At 32.8% G+C, this 21,760-nt stretch overlaps 1 protein-coding gene across 3 annotated transcripts in view; it reads right to left on the bottom strand.

Annotated features, from left to right (window-relative positions):
- The window catches only part of Ca-alpha1T (Ca[2+]-channel protein alpha[[1]] subunit T), a 126,721-nt gene that overhangs the window by 83,062 nt on the left and 21,899 nt on the right, over nucleotides 1-21,760 (bottom strand). For all 3 annotated transcript variants that reach the window (XM_076688459.1, XM_076688457.1, XM_076688458.1), the window contains exons 3-4: nucleotides 9,641-9,753; nucleotides 5,463-5,596 (exon numbers count right to left, since the gene is read on the bottom strand). In XM_076688459.1, the coding sequence (XP_076544574.1) occupies nucleotides 5,463-5,596; nucleotides 9,641-9,753 (247 nt within the window). The remainder of the gene's footprint in view (nucleotides 1-5,462; nucleotides 5,597-9,640; nucleotides 9,754-21,760) is intronic.

The raw sequence follows: 21,760 nt of genomic DNA, 5'->3' as shown, positions 1-21,760 counted from the left end.
AAAACTTGTACGCCCACTTTCGACTACTTTTCCACTCGCACCCTTTGATCTTCAACTTGCCATTCTACACGTATCGAACTTCGTAGAGGAACTACTACAAAGGGACAAAAAAAGCAAACCTTTGTTTCGATCCAGTCGGTTTCAGAGAAACGAACAATGACCGGAATTCTTTCTTTATTTTACATTGTAGGCTAAATGTACCAGCCACCATTTCAAAATTGTATTTTATGACGGAAGTCATAAAAAATGAATGCAATGCGTGTGATTGATGATTTATAGTTAAAAGTATATAGGGTAGTTCGTCTAAGAGAAAAAAAATAAGTCGAAGAAAAAAATCATATGTTTTTGTCCGACGCTTTGTTTTCGAGAAAGTCAACTCTATATTTCACCGAGCAGTATATGTTTAAAAATCAACTGTGCATTAAAATAATGGAAAACATTTCCAATAGTTCCTAAAGTAACAAAATTTCAATGCCCTTCATGATAATAAAAATATATAAAAACATAAGCATTGAGAGTAGTATAGACAACTACGAAATAAGACTGGTAAATCAAGTCTTACTTACTTAAATCTATATGCTAGATAAATCTTTCAAGCTGATTTTCTCGAAAACGAAGTATCGGAAGAAGAAATTTAATTCTTTTCTACTCGACTAATTTTTTTTTAGAAACACCCTGTATTGGATTGTACCACCAGTTACGAACTACCCTGTATATAGGATATCGTATTTGTAGCGTTCTTTTTTAATTCGAAATAAAATTTCTTGCAATATGATTGTGTACATTAAAGACTATCTATAATATGGGAAATCAAAGGGATGCAAGTATATTTCATTATATTTAACGTTCTACCTATAAATATCTCTATTATTTATCATTTTTTGGAAAAAATCTTGATGATTATGTAGATATAGGGAACCAACCCCAACGACACCTAATATGAACAACATTGTAATTGTAGTATCGTAGTTTATATTTCTAAAGGCAAAAAGAGGGCCATAAAAGAGAAAAAGACGAAAACCAGACCCAAAGTGTCGGCGAGGGTTTTTCCGAACTGGGCCTTAGTTAATTATCAAAATCCTTCAACAAAAATTAATCTTACTGTTACATGCGCCCTTTAAAATAATACAACTTTGTCCTGAGCATTTTTTCCAGAAACTGATAAATAATGGAAATATTTAAGCGTTCTCGTTTAAATGGTTCACCTTGTGTATAAAAGTTAATCTATGTAATATTTTTCAGAATCAAAGTGATCACTCTTAAAGTCATTCCCTTGGGAAGTTATACACCGGTGAAGACGTTTTTCCAAGTTCTTGAAGCAATATTGAAAGTCTCCCTCCTTTAGAATGTTCACTTGCTCTGTCACGGGCTTTCGAATGTTTTCAATTGTATGAAAACGACCATCTATAAGATGATTTTTAATCTTGGGAATTAAAAGAACATCAGAGAGTCTGAAGTCTGAGGAATAACGGGGCTAAGGCACTGTTACAATTCTCATTCGGTGATAGATAATGAATTACAGATAGATTTAAATAACTAAATGATAGATAAATAAATGTGGTAACTAATAATTTTATTCATGAGATACTAAGAATTGTTGAAAGAAGTATTTCAGTTCTGAATTTCAAATATCTTACGATTAGAAAATTTTTAATTACTTTAATTTGTGGGCCACTAAAAAATAATTCAGCTTACGATATTTTGGGACAATATGGCATATGCTTTTTTTTTAGTAAAAAAACTTACTTTGAAAGTCTTAATTACTGCAATTTACATTTCATTAATCGTCAGATCGCAGTTTAGTCATAAGCGTAAATATGTAGGGAATGAAGCGGTCCTGACCCCCCACAAAAAGAGGACTAATCCTCTCACCTCTCTAAAATTTTGAAATTACAAAATTCCAAACTTTCAAAATTTCTAAAGGACTTGGCCTGTCCCCCAAAAATGAGGACTAGCCCTCTCATCATTCTACAATTATGAAATCCCAAAATTCAAAAATTCCAAAATTAAAAAATTCTCTAATTCCGAAATTACAAAATTCCAGAATTTCTAATAGATACCTCCTCAAAAAAAAATAATAATAATAAGAACTAGCCCTTTCACTATTCTAAAATTTTAAGATTCCAAAATTAATAAATTTTGTAGGGATCTGGCCCCATCCCCAAAAATGAGGACTAATCCTCTTATCATTCTAAAATTTCAAAATTCCAAACTTAAAAAATTAAAAAATTCCCCAATTCCAAATTTCTAAGGAATCCTTCCTCCTCCCCCGAAAATATTCTAGTTACGCCAATGACGAAAGAATAATTCTATGCTAATTTTTCAAAAAAAAAAATTAGTCTTTTTCCATTTGTACTATTATCGGAACAATGTGTATAGTTCGTACACGTAAAATGAAATAAGCATTATCGTTCACCGGTTTCGCAAACTGTGGAATCGTATTTTTGCGAAATTCAGGCATTTAACTTTATTCGCAACGCGCCGTTCAATTTGGCGAACTCAATTTCGCAGGCAGCTCTCGGTGCAACAGTTTTCACCGTTCACGGTTGCGGTATCGACAGTTTTAACCGAAACCTTAACGCGACTCTACCCAGCGCTGTATGGAAATGAAAAGCGCTTTATAACTAACGCGTTCGGTTTGTCTCGAATACAGGTTACAGCAGTTCGGTTTGCTTTCGATCGATCAACATTTCCATAATATCTCGTTCGCTGAAATTCATACGGCAGACTGCAATTTCACGTGTTATATTAGGTGTATCAGAAGCGTTATTTCATTTCTTTCTCCAGAAATATAATACAGGCTGACCCAAAAGTCACGTCCTCATTTCAAAAGGTCTTGTATTTTTCAGAAATAGAGTTTATAATGAAAATGCCTACACTTTAAGAATATTAAAAAATTGTGGAAATTTATATAATAATGAATAATGGAGCTCATTTTCATTTTCATCCCAATTTTTCACATTTCATATAGGTAAATAGGTAAATTTTCAATATGAAAATATTTCAAATTTTTGGAAAAAAGTACGAAAAGTTTGTAATAAATAAATAAAAAAATTTCTAACAAGTAAACAAGAAAATTGTCCTAAATGTGCAATAGAAAAATAGAACAATTTCCAACTGGTAAATAGGACAATTTTTAGTGGGAAAGTATTTCAAATTTTCAATAGAAAAATAAATAATTCTTTAATAGGGAAATAGGAGAATTTCCGACATGTAAATAGGAAAATTTTAAACGGGAAAATGTTCTAAATTTCCAATAGGAAAATAGGAAAATTTCTCATAGCAAAATTGGAGCTTATCCAATAACCTCCACATTGTAATTTTAATGTCAGTAGTAATAACTTCCACATTGCAATTTTAATATTAATAGTAATACCCTCCACATTGTAATTTTAATATTAATAGAAAAACAGAAAGCATATTTTTTATATTTGTATATTTCACTGTACATGTGAATTGTATTTGTGCAAAATCAGGCCAATCATATGAATGAAAACGGTGATTTTGAATTTCAAGTTGCAGCAACTTCTCGGTCTATTAATTATCGAAACTACCAACATGATATTGATCCTCTTAGTTAGGACGTTGTGTTAATCAGCATCAAAATACGTATATTCGTGTAATTCGAACACAACAAAATATTTGCTGCACACAGTCTGTTGTAGAATCAATGCGACTGGTTGAAATATAAATAAGGGTAGTTGTGTATTTCATTCAAAATAAGCGCTTTAACAGAAATTTTGAATAACATTTTTTTTAATTTTTTACTACCACGATGTGGGACTTGAGAGCAATATTTACACTGTTTTACAAATATTCATGATAATATGAAATCTTTTTTTACCGTAAGAAAAAGAAAATATTAGATACACCATGTTATCCCATTTTCCTCTATTTCACATAATTGCATTACGATCCCCATAGCCTGTAATATTGCCCATTATCGTTCACTTTTGTTCCTTGCTTATTTCATTAATCTTGGTTTCAAATTTAATAGCTAATATTGTTTATAGTACAGAACTACTTTTATTACTGATCACGAAAAACTAAGAAGGAAAATAAAAAAAAAAATACTGAAGAAAATTAAGTTTAATACATTAGACTCTCGCTATATTGCCACTCTTTATATTACTGATTAATCAATTACCCCTCCATCCGAATTTTTACACAGGTGTCAAGCGTCGCATGAAAGAAGCTCTTTTTATATTACCTAGTCCCGTAACCGACAATATAGCGAGAGTTTACTATATTGTGACGATACTTATAAGATGCGATCAAAAATTGGTTTGATCCTCCTATTGGACAATTATGATTACACTTTTGCATAAAAGTGATTTTTTTGTCATAGTTGGGATACATTATGAATGCATAAATGGTTAAAAAGGACCCCTTTGTTATTTGAACCGTTCAAAGACCACTTTTTGAATCTGTTAAAATTTTAGTACCATGGCACTCAATTGATTAACATAGCACTTAACTTTTTATATTTTATCAATTTTTCTTACTTTGTTTTGTGGAGTTAATCAATTTTGTCAATGAAATCTGTCTTGAGTAGTAGTCTTTGGTATAGGTATTAATCTATGCGTTTGCGTTTAGAGTTTGGAGTTTACCAGCTGGAAGTCGATATAAGGTTAGCAAGAATTCATGAACCAGCAGTTAGAAGCGCGTAATTATAAAGTCTATAGCGAAGTCAGTAGTTTCAACAATATCTTTACACTTTCATAGCCAGTAATTCTGACGCGAGCTCAAACTTTTGCGATTAGGCAAAGAAAATATTTTCTAATGACACACTTTGAATCATTTTTCGCATCCAATAATTATAAATCCACTCTTTAACACTTTGATAGTCACTTATTTAATCGAATTAACTACTTTCATAATTTTATAAAAGAATTACTGAGAGAATTATAGTTGACAACTTTTATAACGTAAGTATGTCACAAAATTGCCAGTTTTTAAATTAAAATCAGGAACAATACGTAAAAGGTGGGACACTTAGCATAAATATTATAGATGTAGTTATAGCAATTGATCAGCTGAAAATCGAAATAAAGCCAGTAGGAATTCATGAATCACTAGCTAAAAGTACATAATTATGAAGTCTATAGCAGAGTCAATAGTTCCAAGAATATCTGTACACTTTTATAGATGGTAATTTTAACGTAAACACGAGGAAACTAAAAGTCTCAATGTCTTTTATTGTCGCCTTTTTTCTTGACGATTAAATGTTATTTGAGTGTATTCAAAATAAATTTCAATGTTTGGGCCAAGTTTGTCACCCAAGGGTGCTCTGAAAAGTTTGATAGCCTCAGTACCCCAGAAATCTGCAGTAGCCACAATTGTACTCGTTCAAAATACAAATGATGGAAATTATAAATTTAAAAAATGATATTTTTGTGTAGAATTAGTGGAAGTGTTTGAAGAGTTGTAGGAATGAAACGGTAATTAAAGAGTGCACTTACCCAGCAGCCACAATGAAGAAGTCCAATCTGTTCCAGGAGTCAGCGAGGTAAGTCCCTTTGCCGTATATCCCCATCGCGACCATTTTGATTGTCATTTCCAAGGAAAAGAAGGCAAAAATTATGTCGTCGAACATCTGTGGACGTGAACATAACATCGCTTGATTAGGCTAAAGGACACTTAAACTCAATCGAGTGTAATTGATCGAGGACACTCGACGCAAGTTCCATTACCGATCAACAACGGTTGTTGGTTTCTCGTGTTTACTTCCCTTTTCCACTCTATGTGCAATAGTCGACGTGAAAAGCAAGACAAACAGTACGATTAATCAAACCACCGTGTCATGACGTTAAGATTTTGTTTCGTCCTTAGGTAACCACGAATTTCCAATTCTAACGTCAAAAGAAGTTCGTTTGAAAACATTTTTAGACGTACAAATTGAAACATCAACTTCATTCATTTAAAATATTCAATATAAGATATTACAGAGTCATTTAATACTATAAAATGCAGTAAAATGGTAAAAAAGAGGGTGATAATATGGCCCCCTGGTTTTATATTCCTTTTCATAATTTAAACTAATAAAATTATTTGTGATAGAAGGTGAAAATTTGACGGTAAAAATGTGTGATATGAAAATGATCAGGGAAGCCATAATACCCAGTGCCGGTTTTAGCAATATTAGCACCCTGTGCAAGATTATCGTGGCACCCACTCAGGGGCCCAAAATTTTTAAGAAAAAAAGACAAGGTAATAATATGAAACGATGAATCTGTAGTTAGATTGTAAAAATTGTTAAACTACATAACAGCTTTACTAATCTAAACGGATATAAGTAGGGACATCGGGTTGTGGCGCCCCCTACAGATCTAGCGCCCTGGACGATTGTCTGACCCCCCCCTCCTCCAAACGCCGGCTCTGATAATACCACACTTTCCTCTGGATGGCCTACAGGCCGCACGGCCTTTACTCCCCTCCTACTTAGCTACCTCCACCACACCCACTTGATTTCACATCCACACCTGCGTAATGATGTGACCTGTCTACAGTAGACCCGCACTAAATACCTGCGAGATAATCACCCCTTGGATCACATGGAGCGTTCAAGCTTGGTAAGTTGAAAGGGGGGATGGACCCAGACCGAAGATCGAAGAAGAGGAAAATAGCCTCCTTGGCAGGCTATTCCGCCAAATAGGTACGGACCTAATAGTCTAATCTGAACGATATTGGTAAGAAAGAATCGGCTAATACCCTGGGATGAGGAAGATAGCCTACTTAATAGGGCCTACTAGAACCTTTTTGCCGAGCTTAGACGCTTCTTAAGGACCCTCAGGTGGGGTCTTTCCAAAGAACGGCCATAACAAAACATTAAACATAGGAGCTGCAAGGATACCAGATGTTATTGGCTCGCGGTATTTGATCGTTTTCTGGATTGCCCGCCTCTGGAGACCTATAAACGTGGGTCTACTCACAAAGAGAACTACCCAAGTGTTACACTCACTTATTAATGAAACTTTGCCAGCTTGTAGAGCTCGTCGAGCTGAACACGCCTATACCTCGTTTTATGGGCAGACGACTAATTGTTTAAAAGATATTAATAATTAAAGTTAGTTATTACTTACATTGAGAAGTATGACAGACTCACACATACAACTCGCAATCTAGAGATCCACGGTTCAAATCCTTGATTCCCAACATTTTTTTTTTTTTTGTAATGATAATTTGTCTCTTTTTGAATAACTATTACATAAAAATTATCATAATAAAAAAAATTTTTTTTGAACCGAGGACCTTTAAATTGCAACTCACGCATCTGCTCCGTGGTTAAACACATGACTCGTAATCTAAAGGTTCTCGGTTCAAATCCTGAGTTCCCGTTTTTTTTTTCTTTTTTTATAATAATAATTTTTAGGTAATAGTTATTCAAAAAGAGACAAATTATCATTAAAGAAAAAAAAAAATGTTGGGAACCAAGGATTTGAACCGCGGATCTCTAGATTGCGAGTTGTATGTGTGAGTCTGTCATATTTCTCAATGTAAGTAGTAACTAACTTTAATTATTAATATCTTTTAAACAATTAGCCGTCTGCGCACAAAACGGGGTATAGGCGTGTTCAGCTCGACAAGCTCTACAAGCTGGCAATGTTTCATTAATAAGTGAGTGTAACACTTGGGTAGTTCCCCTTGTCAGTAGAGACATGGGTCACATCAGGCGCGTGCCGTATGAATCGTACCCCATGGGTGATGTAGAAACCTATTGATACGAGTGTAGCCCCAATGCGTCCTGAAAAGTTCATACGGCACGCGCCTGAGGTGCCTCGAGGGCTAAGGCCCTCACGCGGGGCATGACGAGTGGTGGGAGAAAGGGGCGTAGCCTCTGAAAACTGGCCGAAAGAGCAGTTAATTCCGAGCCCTGATCTACTGTACTAACGAGGAGAAGATACATTTGGTTCTTCAACCCTTTGCGGACGATTGACGCATATGTGTGTCCAAATATAATTGGGATAGTAATTTATAACTTCGTACATACTGAGTCGTATTCCTGATATAAAACTCGGCTATAAATGTAGACAGTAAAGTTTTATAATATATGCTTCGAAGAATGAAATTATTACTTCCTTTAATTTAAATTAATAATACCTACTCTGTGCAAGTTTAAGAATCCTCCGTCCCCAAAGGGTTAAAGTATAGCTTTAGCTTAAAGTGCCAATTATTGTACAGTTTACCCTACTCCTGTGTGCATATCTGGTGGTACATGCATGGGGTTTGTATTATGAACTACCTTTAACCAGGCCAAGCTGGTACTACAGATTGACACGGTCAACAAATGAGACACTTGAACTAGAAATTGATCAGAAAACCATGGAATTCACGACAAAATGTAATATCGCTGCATGATACGTCAGACCCTTTATCGTATTGACGACTTGGCAAAGGTCAATAGAATGCAGTATGTAATCTTATTACTCGCAGTATATTTTTAAAATTTTTTTTATTAATATTCATGGAAAACTATTTAATTATGAACAAAATCTCATCAACTAGTTTATAGTGAATAATATTATAACTGGGAGTGAGTTAGAAAATTATAATATTCTAATTAATAAAAAATTACCTAATAAAAAATTTTAAGAAAATTATCTCGCCATCTAATACATATATTGTTAAGATTATGTAAACAATCATTATTGCTCTAATAGTAACGACGAAAGATATAACATGTCACTTAACCCTTTTTCAGATTATGTAAGATTATCTAACACTGTAATGCATGTAGATGCAATTATTTGAAAATTTATGTAATTCTCTATTATTTTATTATACTTTTAAATATTGCAAAGCGGATTTGTCTACACTTACCAATTCGATAAATTCTATGTATTATTAAACGAAATAATGTCCAGAATAATAATAATTAAATGAAATAATAATAATAAAATAACACTTCAGAAAGCTATACATCTGAAAAAGGGTTAAAAGGATTTTTAAATCTGTAATATTTACCTACTCAAAAAATATCATTCGTGGCATATTATAATTCTTTCATAAATAACATTTTCATCAAACATATTTAATAAATGAAGTTGATGTATATTCCAATTTGTATGCACTTGTCAACATCAGATAAACAGCATTGTTATGTTTATATCAAAGGGTTATCTTGTACCTGTGTAACTAACTAAGTAAATATTATATTAGGAACAAAATATTATTGAATATTATAATCCAAGAAAACATTAATCAGTCAAAGAATAATTGTTTTCTGTAATATCAGAAACAATACGAATAGGTACTATTGTCAAATTTCAATTTTTGTTATCATTGTATATTTTATCCTAATGAGAAATATTATATTTTCGATGTTACACGTAAAATAAACATTAAATTAGATCCGAAACGTGAATACATATGGATAAATTTGCAAGCTCTGACTTTTATTCGCCATCTGTACAACTTGGTAATTAAACCGTACCATTAATTAAAATAACTTAACACAATTGCTCATATGTGATAGCATAAGCAGAGAGATTTTATCAGTGAGAGCTTCAAATCGTTCACGTGAAATGGCACGCTTATTCTCTTTGATGTAATTAAAATTTCACGTTGTGCATGCAGGAAAAACACGATATAACTATTTAATCTCCACATGTCTAACACATTTAAAAATATGTATACGTACTTGTAATATTTTACAGCGGTTTGTTACACATTGGTCGTCGACACACGGCTGGTACATACCGAGTGTGATACAGTTCAAAAGAATTACCATCATGCTCACTCTTTCGAACCACGTGATAACTGTGTTAAGGAAAATACTTTCTCCAAATGTATTTGCCTATGATAATACTTTTCTCAAAAAAATAGTATAATTTATTTATTTTTGTACGAGAAATTAATATAAGTAAAAAATTCGAAAACTCCGAAATTTCAAAATTCAAAAATTCTGGGATTCTGAAATTTGAAAATTTTAACATTCAATAAAATTAATTAAAAGAATCAGGACTCCACTGAAATAAAACAGAAACATAAAATTGAGATGTTATAATAAAATTTTGATAAAAAAATTTAGAACTTCACTAAAATGTAGCAGGAATATAAATTTCCATTAAAAAGAAATGAAGTTCCAGTAATAGAGAGGAGAAATACAAAATTGGAACATTCCAATAAAATCCATTAACAGAACCAGGATTCTATTAACAATAATATATAAAGTGTCGCAGCTAACTCTGCTAGTCTTAATTATTTTGTTATTTATAGAGATGAAAAAAAAAACGCTTTCGAAGGAAAATTAGGCCACGATGATATAAGTATCTCAGAATCATAGTTTTTAAAACTTCACACTGACCTTTGCTTTTTTTAAACCAAATTGTATATTTTTGTTAACATAGGTCAACAATATTAAACTTGTGAAATACTTTTAATTCAAAAGTAAGATATTTTATACATAAAAAAACTAGAAATATCAGATCTGTATTTAAAAAAGGAATATATAGTTCCGTGTAAAAAAAGTGCATTTGCATTTTTTATTTTTTATTTATTTTTATTTTTTTTTCATGAAATTGCATATTTACTGTTTTCCTGCAAAGTATTGGGATGTAATGTTAAAAAATCAACCCTTTATGAGATATTTAAAATTTTAGAATAAGAATAAAAGATTGAAACACAGAAAGTGAACGGAATAATAGAAACACTAAAAAATGTTTAAACTCTTCTGTCTTTTTCAACATCCTCGGTTGTTAAAAAAGTTTTGTATTATATCAGTTCATATCTGATTATTATCTTCACTGAAGATACTCAGAATGACTACGTACATATACATACCCTCGATTTCAGTGTATGTACACCTGTATACGTTTGTCATTTATTTCCACACTCTTAATGTTTTCTAGTGTTACTCGAAGTTATTGAACACCTTGTTGAATTCTGTGTTGCAGTACTTGAACCTTTTCTATAGGCATTGTGTACAATGGATTTCAAGTGCCTATACAAATGAAAACCCAATAGATTTAGATTCAAGAAATAGGACTTACATAAACAATCCATTTATTTGACAATTTTTTGTTTAACTTTTATAAGAACACGAGATGCACATGGTACTTCATAACATATTTTTTTTGGCCTAACTTCATAGATGAATGTTTTATTATCGTTTCCTTTTTTCTAAATATAATATTAACAGTTTAAACATTGTACTTTAATATTGATATTAATCGAGGTATTTAATACCATAGGTATGCATTTTTAAAAATTTTTGGATTAATAATAGAAATGGTTGGTTAAATATAATGGTATAGTTTAATTAGGATTAAATAAAGTGACCAATACAATAATCCACTTACAATAAAAAAAAAATTAGTAACCTAATCATTATACTGTAATATTAATAATTAAGATTATAGTAACCTTATGATACTATGCTACCCCATAATAAATCAGTACGAAAGCATTCTATACAGGGTGATTCACTTAACTTGCACACCTCAATAACTTTTAAATTATGCATCCAATAAAAAGAAATTGTATACAATTTCTAGGGGAAGAAAAGATGAGGTGTCAAATTTTTCTGTATATAGAAGAATTTCAAAATTTTCAACATCAACTTTATTTTTTATGTTAGAATTTGAAGGAATATTAAGTTCCAAATAAAAAAGTATTAACATCTTCTCATCTTAATTCTAATAGTTAGATGAAATAAATTAGTTGAATCACCTTGTGTAAGAAAAACAAAAGGCTGAACGAATTCCACCATAATTGAGCTAAAATTAAGGATACAGTAATCCAATTACAAAATAATAACACGTTGTGTGGTACAATAGCCTGTCATTTTTTTCACCCTATTTAATTAACACATCAACTCTAACTAATCATTCCCTTTTTATTTCTGTTCCACAATTGCTCTATTCCTGTCAATAACCGACCGCATGTAGATAGATATATCTTATACCCTTGAGACTAGTTGAAATCATTATCACCACCCTCTGTCGTACCACATGTAACTCCTGTTACAACATTTCACCATCGTGTCGTCAATGAAGCATCGATCGATGGACAGGGTACAAGTGTAATCTTACGAATCGATCACCGTTGCCAAGTGACTATTACCTAAACACTCTTCTCCTCGATGTGTAACTTAAACGTTACTTAACATCAGATAAAGGTTCGAGTGGTATTTCACTTGCAATCATCTTTTTATAAAATTATCTGGAAACGAGCGCCATGCATTAACGTAAATAGAATTCTTCTTAGGGGGTAGGCTAGATCTGCTCTATAAGTGTCTATTATTTATTTATATCTTTTTGTTTTCATAAAAGGTAACAGTATGGGTATCGTATCTTTAGATTAGGGGACCTTGCAATTAGGGATTTTGTAAATTTTTCAAACAGTAATAAGCATGCTTTGATACTTGTTGACATAATTATAATTCTTGAAAATTTATATAAAATTAAAAATTTATTCCTTTCAATTTGTTTGCTCTTATCAATTAGGTAAAATGATATTTAACCCTTGAACAGCGAAGTCTGGGTCAATCGCGATTCAAACTTACAAAACATCTGCAAGGATATTAATCTAAGGTTAAAACGAAAAAATTTCATGTATTGGAAGAATAATTTTTAAAGGAATCGTGGAAAATTTAGAAAATGAAAATTGGGGCTCTCTCCATGGTCCGTTGTCCAAGGGTTAAACGAAATAAATGCTCCTGCAATACAATAATTTGTAATATTTTGTAACACTTTGTGATAATTTGTAATAATTTACAATATTTCCTTTAGACATGGACGCACTAAAGAGTTTGTAATATTTTATATGATTTTTTTTCACTGTTGATAATTTTTGAAATGATCTATATACATTTCTTTATTATCATTCTTTATTATGGTGCACTTCTGGAGTATTTTGGATAAAGGCACCTTTACTAAAATGGGATCACTGGTAAGCTAGACCTAGTTTTGGGATGAGCTGCGTGTTGTCAATCGGGTGTAATTCGAGGGGATTACCAGATTACTCTGTGTACAGAGTACACAAAACTCATTTCATGCTATTAGCAACCTTCTAAGCTACCTAACGATGCAAAGCTTATACTTAGCAAACGTTCCATAACTTCAATATTTTGCGGATGTAGTAGGAAACGTTTAAAATGCAGCACCTATAATGTAATGATATAGTACAGCATCGAAGATGATAAGATTCTCTAAAGAAAACGTTGATGTAAAATGGCTCTACTATTCTAATGTAAATATCTATCAAGTATTTTTTTAATATTTATATTAAACATTATTTTTTTTAATGTTTATATTAAACATTTATTTTTTTAATATTGCACTCTAATACTTTTTCTACTCAAAGTGTCCCAAAAAACCAATCTACGGAAAATAAATATGCAGTTCCATTAAAAAAACATGTGTGTTTGTATTTTGCAAGTGCATCGATGCACTTGTGAAAAAAAAAGCTTAGCAAACAGTGTAAAATTTTTCTCTATGACTTTTGTATAATTTGGAACAGAACACTGTGTAATCACAGAAAAACTAACAGAAATGATTAAAAACACACATTGTATAAAAATTTACAACTATGGCTTGTAAACTTAATCAATAAAATTGAAAATCCAGAACATTTTTCAAAATTCCTAACAGCAATCAAAATAGAAATAATTTCAAAACAGTAATAAACCTGAAATCTATAACATGTTTATTAAGAATATAAAATAATGATGAGAGAAGTGTATAAAAATTCGAAATACACTTCGAAAAATGTTAACGATATTTTAACTAAAGAATGAAGAGAATGTAACAATAGCATTGAAGTATACAAAGGAAAAGTCATAATTCTTAATATAATCATAAAATACATAAAAATCAGAGTTGGGCATTATATCAAATCATCTTTTGATATATATTTTGAATAAAATGAAAATATTTAAAAATCAGAAATGATTTTTTCTTTGATTGATAATTTATTTACAGATCTTTGTATATAAAACTCGAATAAAACCAAATTATTTGAAAATTTCTGTTATTTTCAAATAACTAATTTAATTTTAAATTATTTTCATTATTCAAGATAAAAATTTACTCGAATAAGTAATTTACTTCTTATTCTTGAATATCTTCGTTTTAGTCAAAATTTGTGTTAAAAAATTATTTGATATAATGCAAAACTCTGATAAAAATGAAAGAGTAAAGTTCACACAGAATTTACTGTATTAATCATAAAAAACAAAAAAAGGAAAACAAATTTGAAAATAAAATTAAGATCTCTTTGTCAAATACTTACAAGCGAAAAAGAATGTTAGAATCACCTAAGTATTTTCGAGTTTCATGTGTACGTACTTTTTTAATTGTATTAGAAAAGTGTTGTATCATTTAACACCTTGTCTGAGTTCACTAGGTGTCCAGAAATTTATGAACGATACTGTATACCTTTAGGATAATCAAATGATCAAAGACAGACGCAGAAGATATTAATACACTAACCCGTGAAGAATTTACCAAATTCCCTAAACTGCATTCCAAGTCGTGAAAAGAAAGAATTACTATAAACAGAGAGAAAAGTGGGAGATTTAATTGATATACGTAGCAGATACAAACCTTAAGGAAATATTTTTACAGTAGGGAAACAGCCCTGAGGCTTACTACAAGAAACCATGTCCAAAGCCAATAGGGTTCTAGAAAGGGGTACTTCTAGGAAACGGAGAATTATCGAGCATCAATTGCATTTCTGTGACACAATCATATATTCATTATTAGTTATTAATTTGTTTATGTGACACAGCTGTTTATTGGCTATCTAGGCGAGAGAGCCAAGCACACGTGTGTATGAATAATGCGTGTAAGCACCAGGGGTTCCTAATGAGGAATTATCGAGCACCTAATGCAGAAGCTTAATGATCAAAGCACATGTAAATGACTACGAAGTCATAAACTATGCCCGAAACCAGAAAAATTTACCATTATTATTAAGACTAATTAAAATTGTACAATACTGATAATTTTCAAATTTTTGTATTAAAAAACAATCCAAACGTCTGTTTTTCACGAATTCTTACAATTTGGATGCTAGTCAGAGGTAAAAAGAAATATGTACGCCATTAACCACATGGCTCGTCTGTACACAATAACCACGACGTAACTTAAAAAGAATAAAAATTAGTGAGATTTTCAGTGAAAAGAAAAATAGTCGCCTACGAGCTCATTTTATATGAAAGATGTATCTCGAAACAAAAGCATATAGCAGTGAAAGAGGCTAGGTGCAAGTGAGAGAAAGATGAATGGCAGAGCAGGACAATCAAATGTAGGACCTCCAAGCCCAAATAATAATAGAATTGTCAGCGGACTTGGGTTCAATTCCTGCTGTTGACAGCCATATATTTTATGAGCCTCTACTCTCTGAACGACTTCATAAATTTTGTCAAGTGAAATTTAATAAATGTCCTTAGCATCTATTTAGCGATAGTATATATGTGTACAATTTTTATGGGGATAATTCAACATATCTGATAAATTACTAATTAATTGAAAGGATAAATATTTGATGTTTACAACAGCTAGTGCCAAAGTAGAACTAATACTGATTGGAAATGTGACGGAACTCCGGATATAAATTTCCAATAGGCTAGGCAGTTTTCCAGCTCTGACTTTCACGGATATATACATCAAATGAATTAGATCTGACGCGGTACATAGGGGAAGCTATTCGTTCTATCGGTTGGAAAATAAATCTTGGTAAAATCCGGAACGCCGCTAAATAATTTGTAGGCAGACACTGTCCGTGATTTACATCAGATATTTATCATTAAAATATTGAACGAGCGATTGAGTAACTCGTACGAATCTTGATATAATAATCCTATTGTAAGAAAGCTGTTTTTATACAAGGTGTTATATTTAGTGTACATTACTGAGCACGGTAGCCTTTTCTACCCGTGGGGCCCTTCGCTAGTGGAGTCTTTTAGTCGTGAGGGCCTTCACTAGTGGAATCTTTTAGTGATGGGGGCCTTTCAGTAGCGGGGCTTTCTACTAATGAGACCTTCCACTAGTAGAGGCTGTCTACTAGTCAGATCTTCGATTGGTGGAGCCCTTCACTGGTGGGATCTTCTATTGGTGGGGGTTCCTACTAGTGGAACTTTCCACCAGTGAAGCTGTCTACTAGTGAGACCTTCCATTAGTGGGGCCCTACACTGGTGGGGTTTTCGTTGGTGGCGCCTTCCACTGGTGGGGGCTTCCACTGGTGGGGGCTTCCACTGGTGGGGCCTTCCACTGGTGGGGGCTTCCACTGGTGGGGCCTTTCACTTAGGGCTTCCCACTGGTAGGGTTTTCTACTAGTGGAAGCTTCCTCTAGTCACTAGTGGCTAGTGAGGCTGTCTACTAGTGGGACCTTCCACTAGTCACTAGTGGTTAGTGAGGCTATCTGGTCTTCAATTAGTAGAGCCTTTCGGTGGTGGAGACCTTCCACTAGTGGGGCGTTTTACTAGTGAGGCTGTCTGGTCTTCAAGTAGTGGAGCCTTTCAGTGGTGGAGACCTTCCACTAGTGGGGCGTTTTACTAGTGAGACCTTTCACTAGTAGGGCTTTCCACTGCTGATGCCTTCTTCCCTGATCTCTTTCCATAGGTAAGACTAGTGTTGCTTGATACTCAAATGCAACGTAGGCTTCCTTTGACTAAGAGTAAGCATAAAAAGAGGAGTCTCTCACTCTTGACCTTTAGTTTGAGGAGATTGCAGGGACGACCAAAAGGTTCCCAAAGAAACCATAACCAAGATACCCCCCTTAATTAAAGAAAGCCTACGTTGCACCCAAGTGTACGGTCGTATGAAGTTTAGGCTTTCCTTAGTTTCTTTTGTCCATGCTCTTTATGTGCGAGGATAGGAGCTTTTATATAGATTAGGCTTTCCCTAAGCCCTCCTGAGGTTCCTAGGTTCCCCAGAAACCAAGGCAACTGGTGGGAAGCTTCTCCTGCTACACTTAAGGTGCGTGTCCACTGGATAGTAAAACTCATACGAGAATCTATCGAAAGTATATTTCGTAAATGGACATTGTATTAACAGTAACTGTCCAGTGGAGAGGGATTCTCAGTCTAGTCTACTTGCAGGAAAGGCTCTCCATAATTCCTTGCGTGAGTTGTACTTGTAAACACGTACTAAATTAAATGTGTAACTAGTACTTATTACTTTAACATTTGTGTGAAATAACAGTTTATTAATATTAAAATTAATAATTATGCGTTCAGTCTTTCACATCTCACAATATAATACATATTTCCTTTATTTTTTTTTTTTTTTTTTCAAAATACGTCCACGACCTTGGAACTACTTTCTTCTCCCCGCAGCCTGTTTTGTGTATAACAATTAAAACTATACTCAATGTTTGTGTTACCATCCCATCTCTTATATTACTAAGTAATTTATAATTAAGAAATATACGTACAATTATGATTAATAAAAGTAATCTTCCTACAAACTAATTACAATTTGCAATTATCTTCAGAAATTATCTCTTCCTAATAACCAATTATCCATAAGTACCGAACAGTTAAAATAGCAGTGATTATTGAATTTTAGCCGAATTGCTCCCAATTCTGTCTGCAATAGGAGTTATCGATTCTATTGGTTCTTTACACGTATAACTCGATCAACTGTCCTTCGCCTCTAATAACAGGCGAGTGTACATCGTCGTGGTACCGATCCATCAGCTTCGGCATTAATTGCCAACGAGAGGTTAACAGCGTAAGTACCGATATTTGATTGCACGACACCATTCAATTGGCCAAATATTCAAATGTTCCATCGAAATTGAATTAAGTGTTCCATCTATGAAATTGAATATTACTTAACATGATTGAGTTTAGTAAAATAAGATTTTTTTAAAGTATAGAATGACAGATTTTCAGGAAATTTAAAATCTCTATACTTTTAGAGATTTTCTATATTTCTATATTTTTATATTTCTATATCTCTATACCTCTATATCTCTATATCTCTATATCTCTATATCTCTATATCTCTACATCTCTATATCTCTATATCTCTATATCTCTATATCTCTATATCTCTATACCTCTATATCTCTATACCTCTATACCTCTATATCTCTATATCTCTATATCTCTATATCTCTATATCTCTATATCTCTATATCTCTATATCTCTATATTTCTATATCTCTATATCTTTATATCTCGATATCTCGATATATCTATATCTCTATATCTCTATATCCCTATATCTCTATATCTCTATATCTCTATATCTCTATATCTCTATATCTCTATATCTCTATATTTCTATATTTCTGTATTTGAAAATTTCAAAACCATTTATATTTATATTTATAAAATTGACAACCATTCTATAACCTAAGGGTTATTCATAAATACTCAATAGTATTCAAATACAAAATTTCCAAATACTAATCTTCGAACTACAATTGGGTCAATCTTGATACATATCTATAACTACGAAACTAGATTACCTAAAATAATAGGTATTGAAACTTTTGAACAAAGGACCTTTATGTAATGCACATCTAAGTTAGGTTTTTTCTAAATTCCCCCAGAATTAAAATCTCTTCACTAAAGAAAGCCTAGATTGCAATCGAGAGTACATACGCGTTTCATGGTTCCGGTCACGATTGACACGGCCACCACTCTTGAAGTGTTAAGAATTTATGAATACGAAACACGCATACTGGAAACAGCGTTGGAGCAAGTGAGAACGCAAGCGAAGAAAATGCGCAGCACCTTCTGAAACGAGCTAATAAATTATCTACAGCTCATTAATTCGTCGGATAGCGTCGTCATAGTTAGTTTTCACAGTCGGATTTACGAGGCAGCTGATTTAAAACGAAGGTCAAACGGAACTGGACGAGACGTTTCCTCGAACAAATCGCGAGAAACCTGCCGCGTTATCTACTTTCCACAAACATGCGGAGTGTGTCCGATCAATAAACTGCCGGCCTCCGCCAGGCTCTCTCTCCTCCGTGTAACCCTCGAATCTTGCCACGCGTCTCGGATGCAAAAGCTAAAGGCTGCAGACCTTGCGAAAAGGTTTGTTAAATCGCGGATGTCACAATGCTCGAATAAAAACGCGAGCAACAGTTTGCCGAAGCCCCCTCTGTCTCTGTGTACGCGGCGAAGCGACGCAGCCGGAAAACAAACTGGAACAAAAGCCTACCGAGCGACATCAAACAGAGAGGGTTGCACAATGTAAAAATTCGGTCAAACCAACCGGGATGTCACGAGTCGACGACGTTATTTATAATTGAACGTGCACACGGTGAATTATGTACATTTCGGTTGAACCAAGTCGGGGAAAAGTAAATTTGGACAGACGGGTAGTAGGAACACACAGACTGTAAAAAAGAGGTGATTCCTCGGGCAGCAATTGTTTCCTGGAACCCTTTGTTCTTAAGTCTTTTGTCGTCCGTGAAAACGACCTGTGGATACTAATGTCCACTGTAATCGCGAGTGACAGAAGAATCGCTATGCGTTTAACCCTTTATCAGCGACGGATTATGGGAAAAGTCTGAGAGGGGCTATAATATCAGGCCCCCACTTTGCATCGGGCTTCGTTATAAGTTTTCTATTCTCTATGTCCAATTTTTTTTTACTGTTACCCTTTTTCTTTGAGAGTAAATGTTATTCAATTTTATTTAGAATAAATTTCAATTTTTGAGCCAAGTTTATCGAGTAAGGGGGTCCTCGGAGGTTTGGTAGCCCTGGGGCCCTTTAATAGGTAATATTATTAATCTATACAGGGTGAATCTTGAAAATCCTGTTAATAAGACAGGAAAAAATATTCGATGGGAACAAGGGAGAAATGTTGATTGATATTTTTTTCAAAGTCTTCTAGAAGTAATTTCAAGACCATAGTATCATATACCATTAGATTCGTCTTGAAATTAGCTACTGCACAACGAAGTCAAAAATATATAGTTCCATTTAAAAAACCAACAATGACCTCCAAAAGACCGTGAAAATATACTTTTTTTGTATTATCCCCCCTTATATTTGTCCTCTTAAACAGTATAACTTCCCTCTCTAACATTTTTTTTATCTTCAACATTAACAGATATATTTAGGTATTCTGTTTTTCGTGACTCACTCTGTATATTAAATTGACAAATTAATTTAGCCTGAAAAAAATGGAAGATTTATTTCTAAAAAATTACAATAACTTTAATTAAATGTAAACTATTAATATAATTATTGTCATAGATGGTTTTGCTTTCAAATATATAATATTTAAAATTGTAACTGATAAATAATTAAAGCACTAAAATCAAGAGATTTTGGACTACAGTGAACTCTCATTATATTGCTATAAATGGGGCAGTAAAAGTGGAAAATTTTGCAAGTTTCCAAACTCTCATGTAGAGGAAAAGAATAAAAATGTATCATTTTGATAGACGTACAGGTATAATTGAAAATCTATGTGGTAGTCAAATCACGTGGCAATATAACGAGAATTTACTGTATTTGAGAAGATAGAATTTCTATGCTAATTCTGGACAAAGGGGCGTCGAAGTTAGCTGTTCACAAGTTTGGATAATCTAACTAAAGAAAGTCTAACTCAGATCTATCCCTGAAATACTTTGGACGTTTAGGGTGTCACGGTATGGCCCGAAGATAAACCTCGGGGCAGCGATGACAGCCAACAGTGACATGAGTAAGTAGCGGGAGCCGCCTTCTCATTTTCTTTCACCCCTTTTCATATTTTCCATTACTGGATCACTTTTTTCTACAAATTAACGGCAACATCAATTTACCCCCATCTGGTAGGACGTTACCATAAGAACAAACTTTTGAACAAATCTGATAATTGTAGCTAGTTGGAACCCAATGATAAAACTTATGTTTTATTACACTCATTTCATTCTACTTAATACACTGGTTTCATTCAGAATCACTTTTCTAAAATATTTCATTCAATTTATTTCAAATTAACAGATAGATTTGTTTCTACAAACACGTACCTAGGCAATAAAAATTGTGAGAAATGAGTTTGGGTTTGAATATGAGTTTCTATAAATTATATAATATTTTGACAAAAAGCAAAAAACTTTGTGCCATATTATTTTCACTCAAAAAATGACAATAACTCCAAACATAAATTCAATATTTTATTGTCAATATGAGCGTGAAAAACGACACGAATATAAAGGATGACCTAATAAAACAGGATCAAGCATTAGGACAATAGGATATATTATAGTCCACAAAAAGAAGGGTGCTGTGTTTTTTGAAACGCTTAAGCGGATGACAAAATATGACAGAGGGTAAATGTCTTACACGCGTTGTTCGAGGTGCTCAACCCTTGTTCGGTCAAGGTGAAACCGATGAATTCAGGCACCCAATTCTTATTTATTTCATTCTGAATATAATTCACTAACTTACCGAAAAGTTCTGAGTATTTTTAAAAATTTATCCTATGATCAAACTGTATCTACTCTTTATCAAAATCTCATATTTAATATTTATAGACCACAAATAACTGTAATTGTCCAGATAAAAATTAATCCCTAATTTATTTTTATTATTATATATTTGTTAACTCTTCGTTACATTATGTTGCTACATAAAACAATATGCTACGAAACCCTTGTACTTTTTAATTATTTGTAATTATTAATTTTGTTTTATATAATATTGAAAATTTTCTAAATTTCCAAAATAGAAAAATATTTTGTATCATTTGAAACTATATTTATTTCTTTTTAGATTTAAAAAAGAAATCATGCAAAGAAGGGTTGAAGTGTTTCTTACATTAAATAGTAATAAATAATTCTTTAAACAGTCTATACTGCTATG

The sequence above is a fragment of the Osmia lignaria genome, chromosome 5 (assembly GCF_051020975.1).
Source record: "Osmia lignaria lignaria isolate PbOS001 chromosome 5, iyOsmLign1, whole genome shotgun sequence".
In the NCBI taxonomy this organism is placed as follows: domain Eukaryota; kingdom Metazoa; phylum Arthropoda; class Insecta; order Hymenoptera; family Megachilidae; genus Osmia; species Osmia lignaria.
Note: the sequence above shows the minus strand (reverse complement) of the source record. Positions and strands in the feature narration are given on the sequence as shown.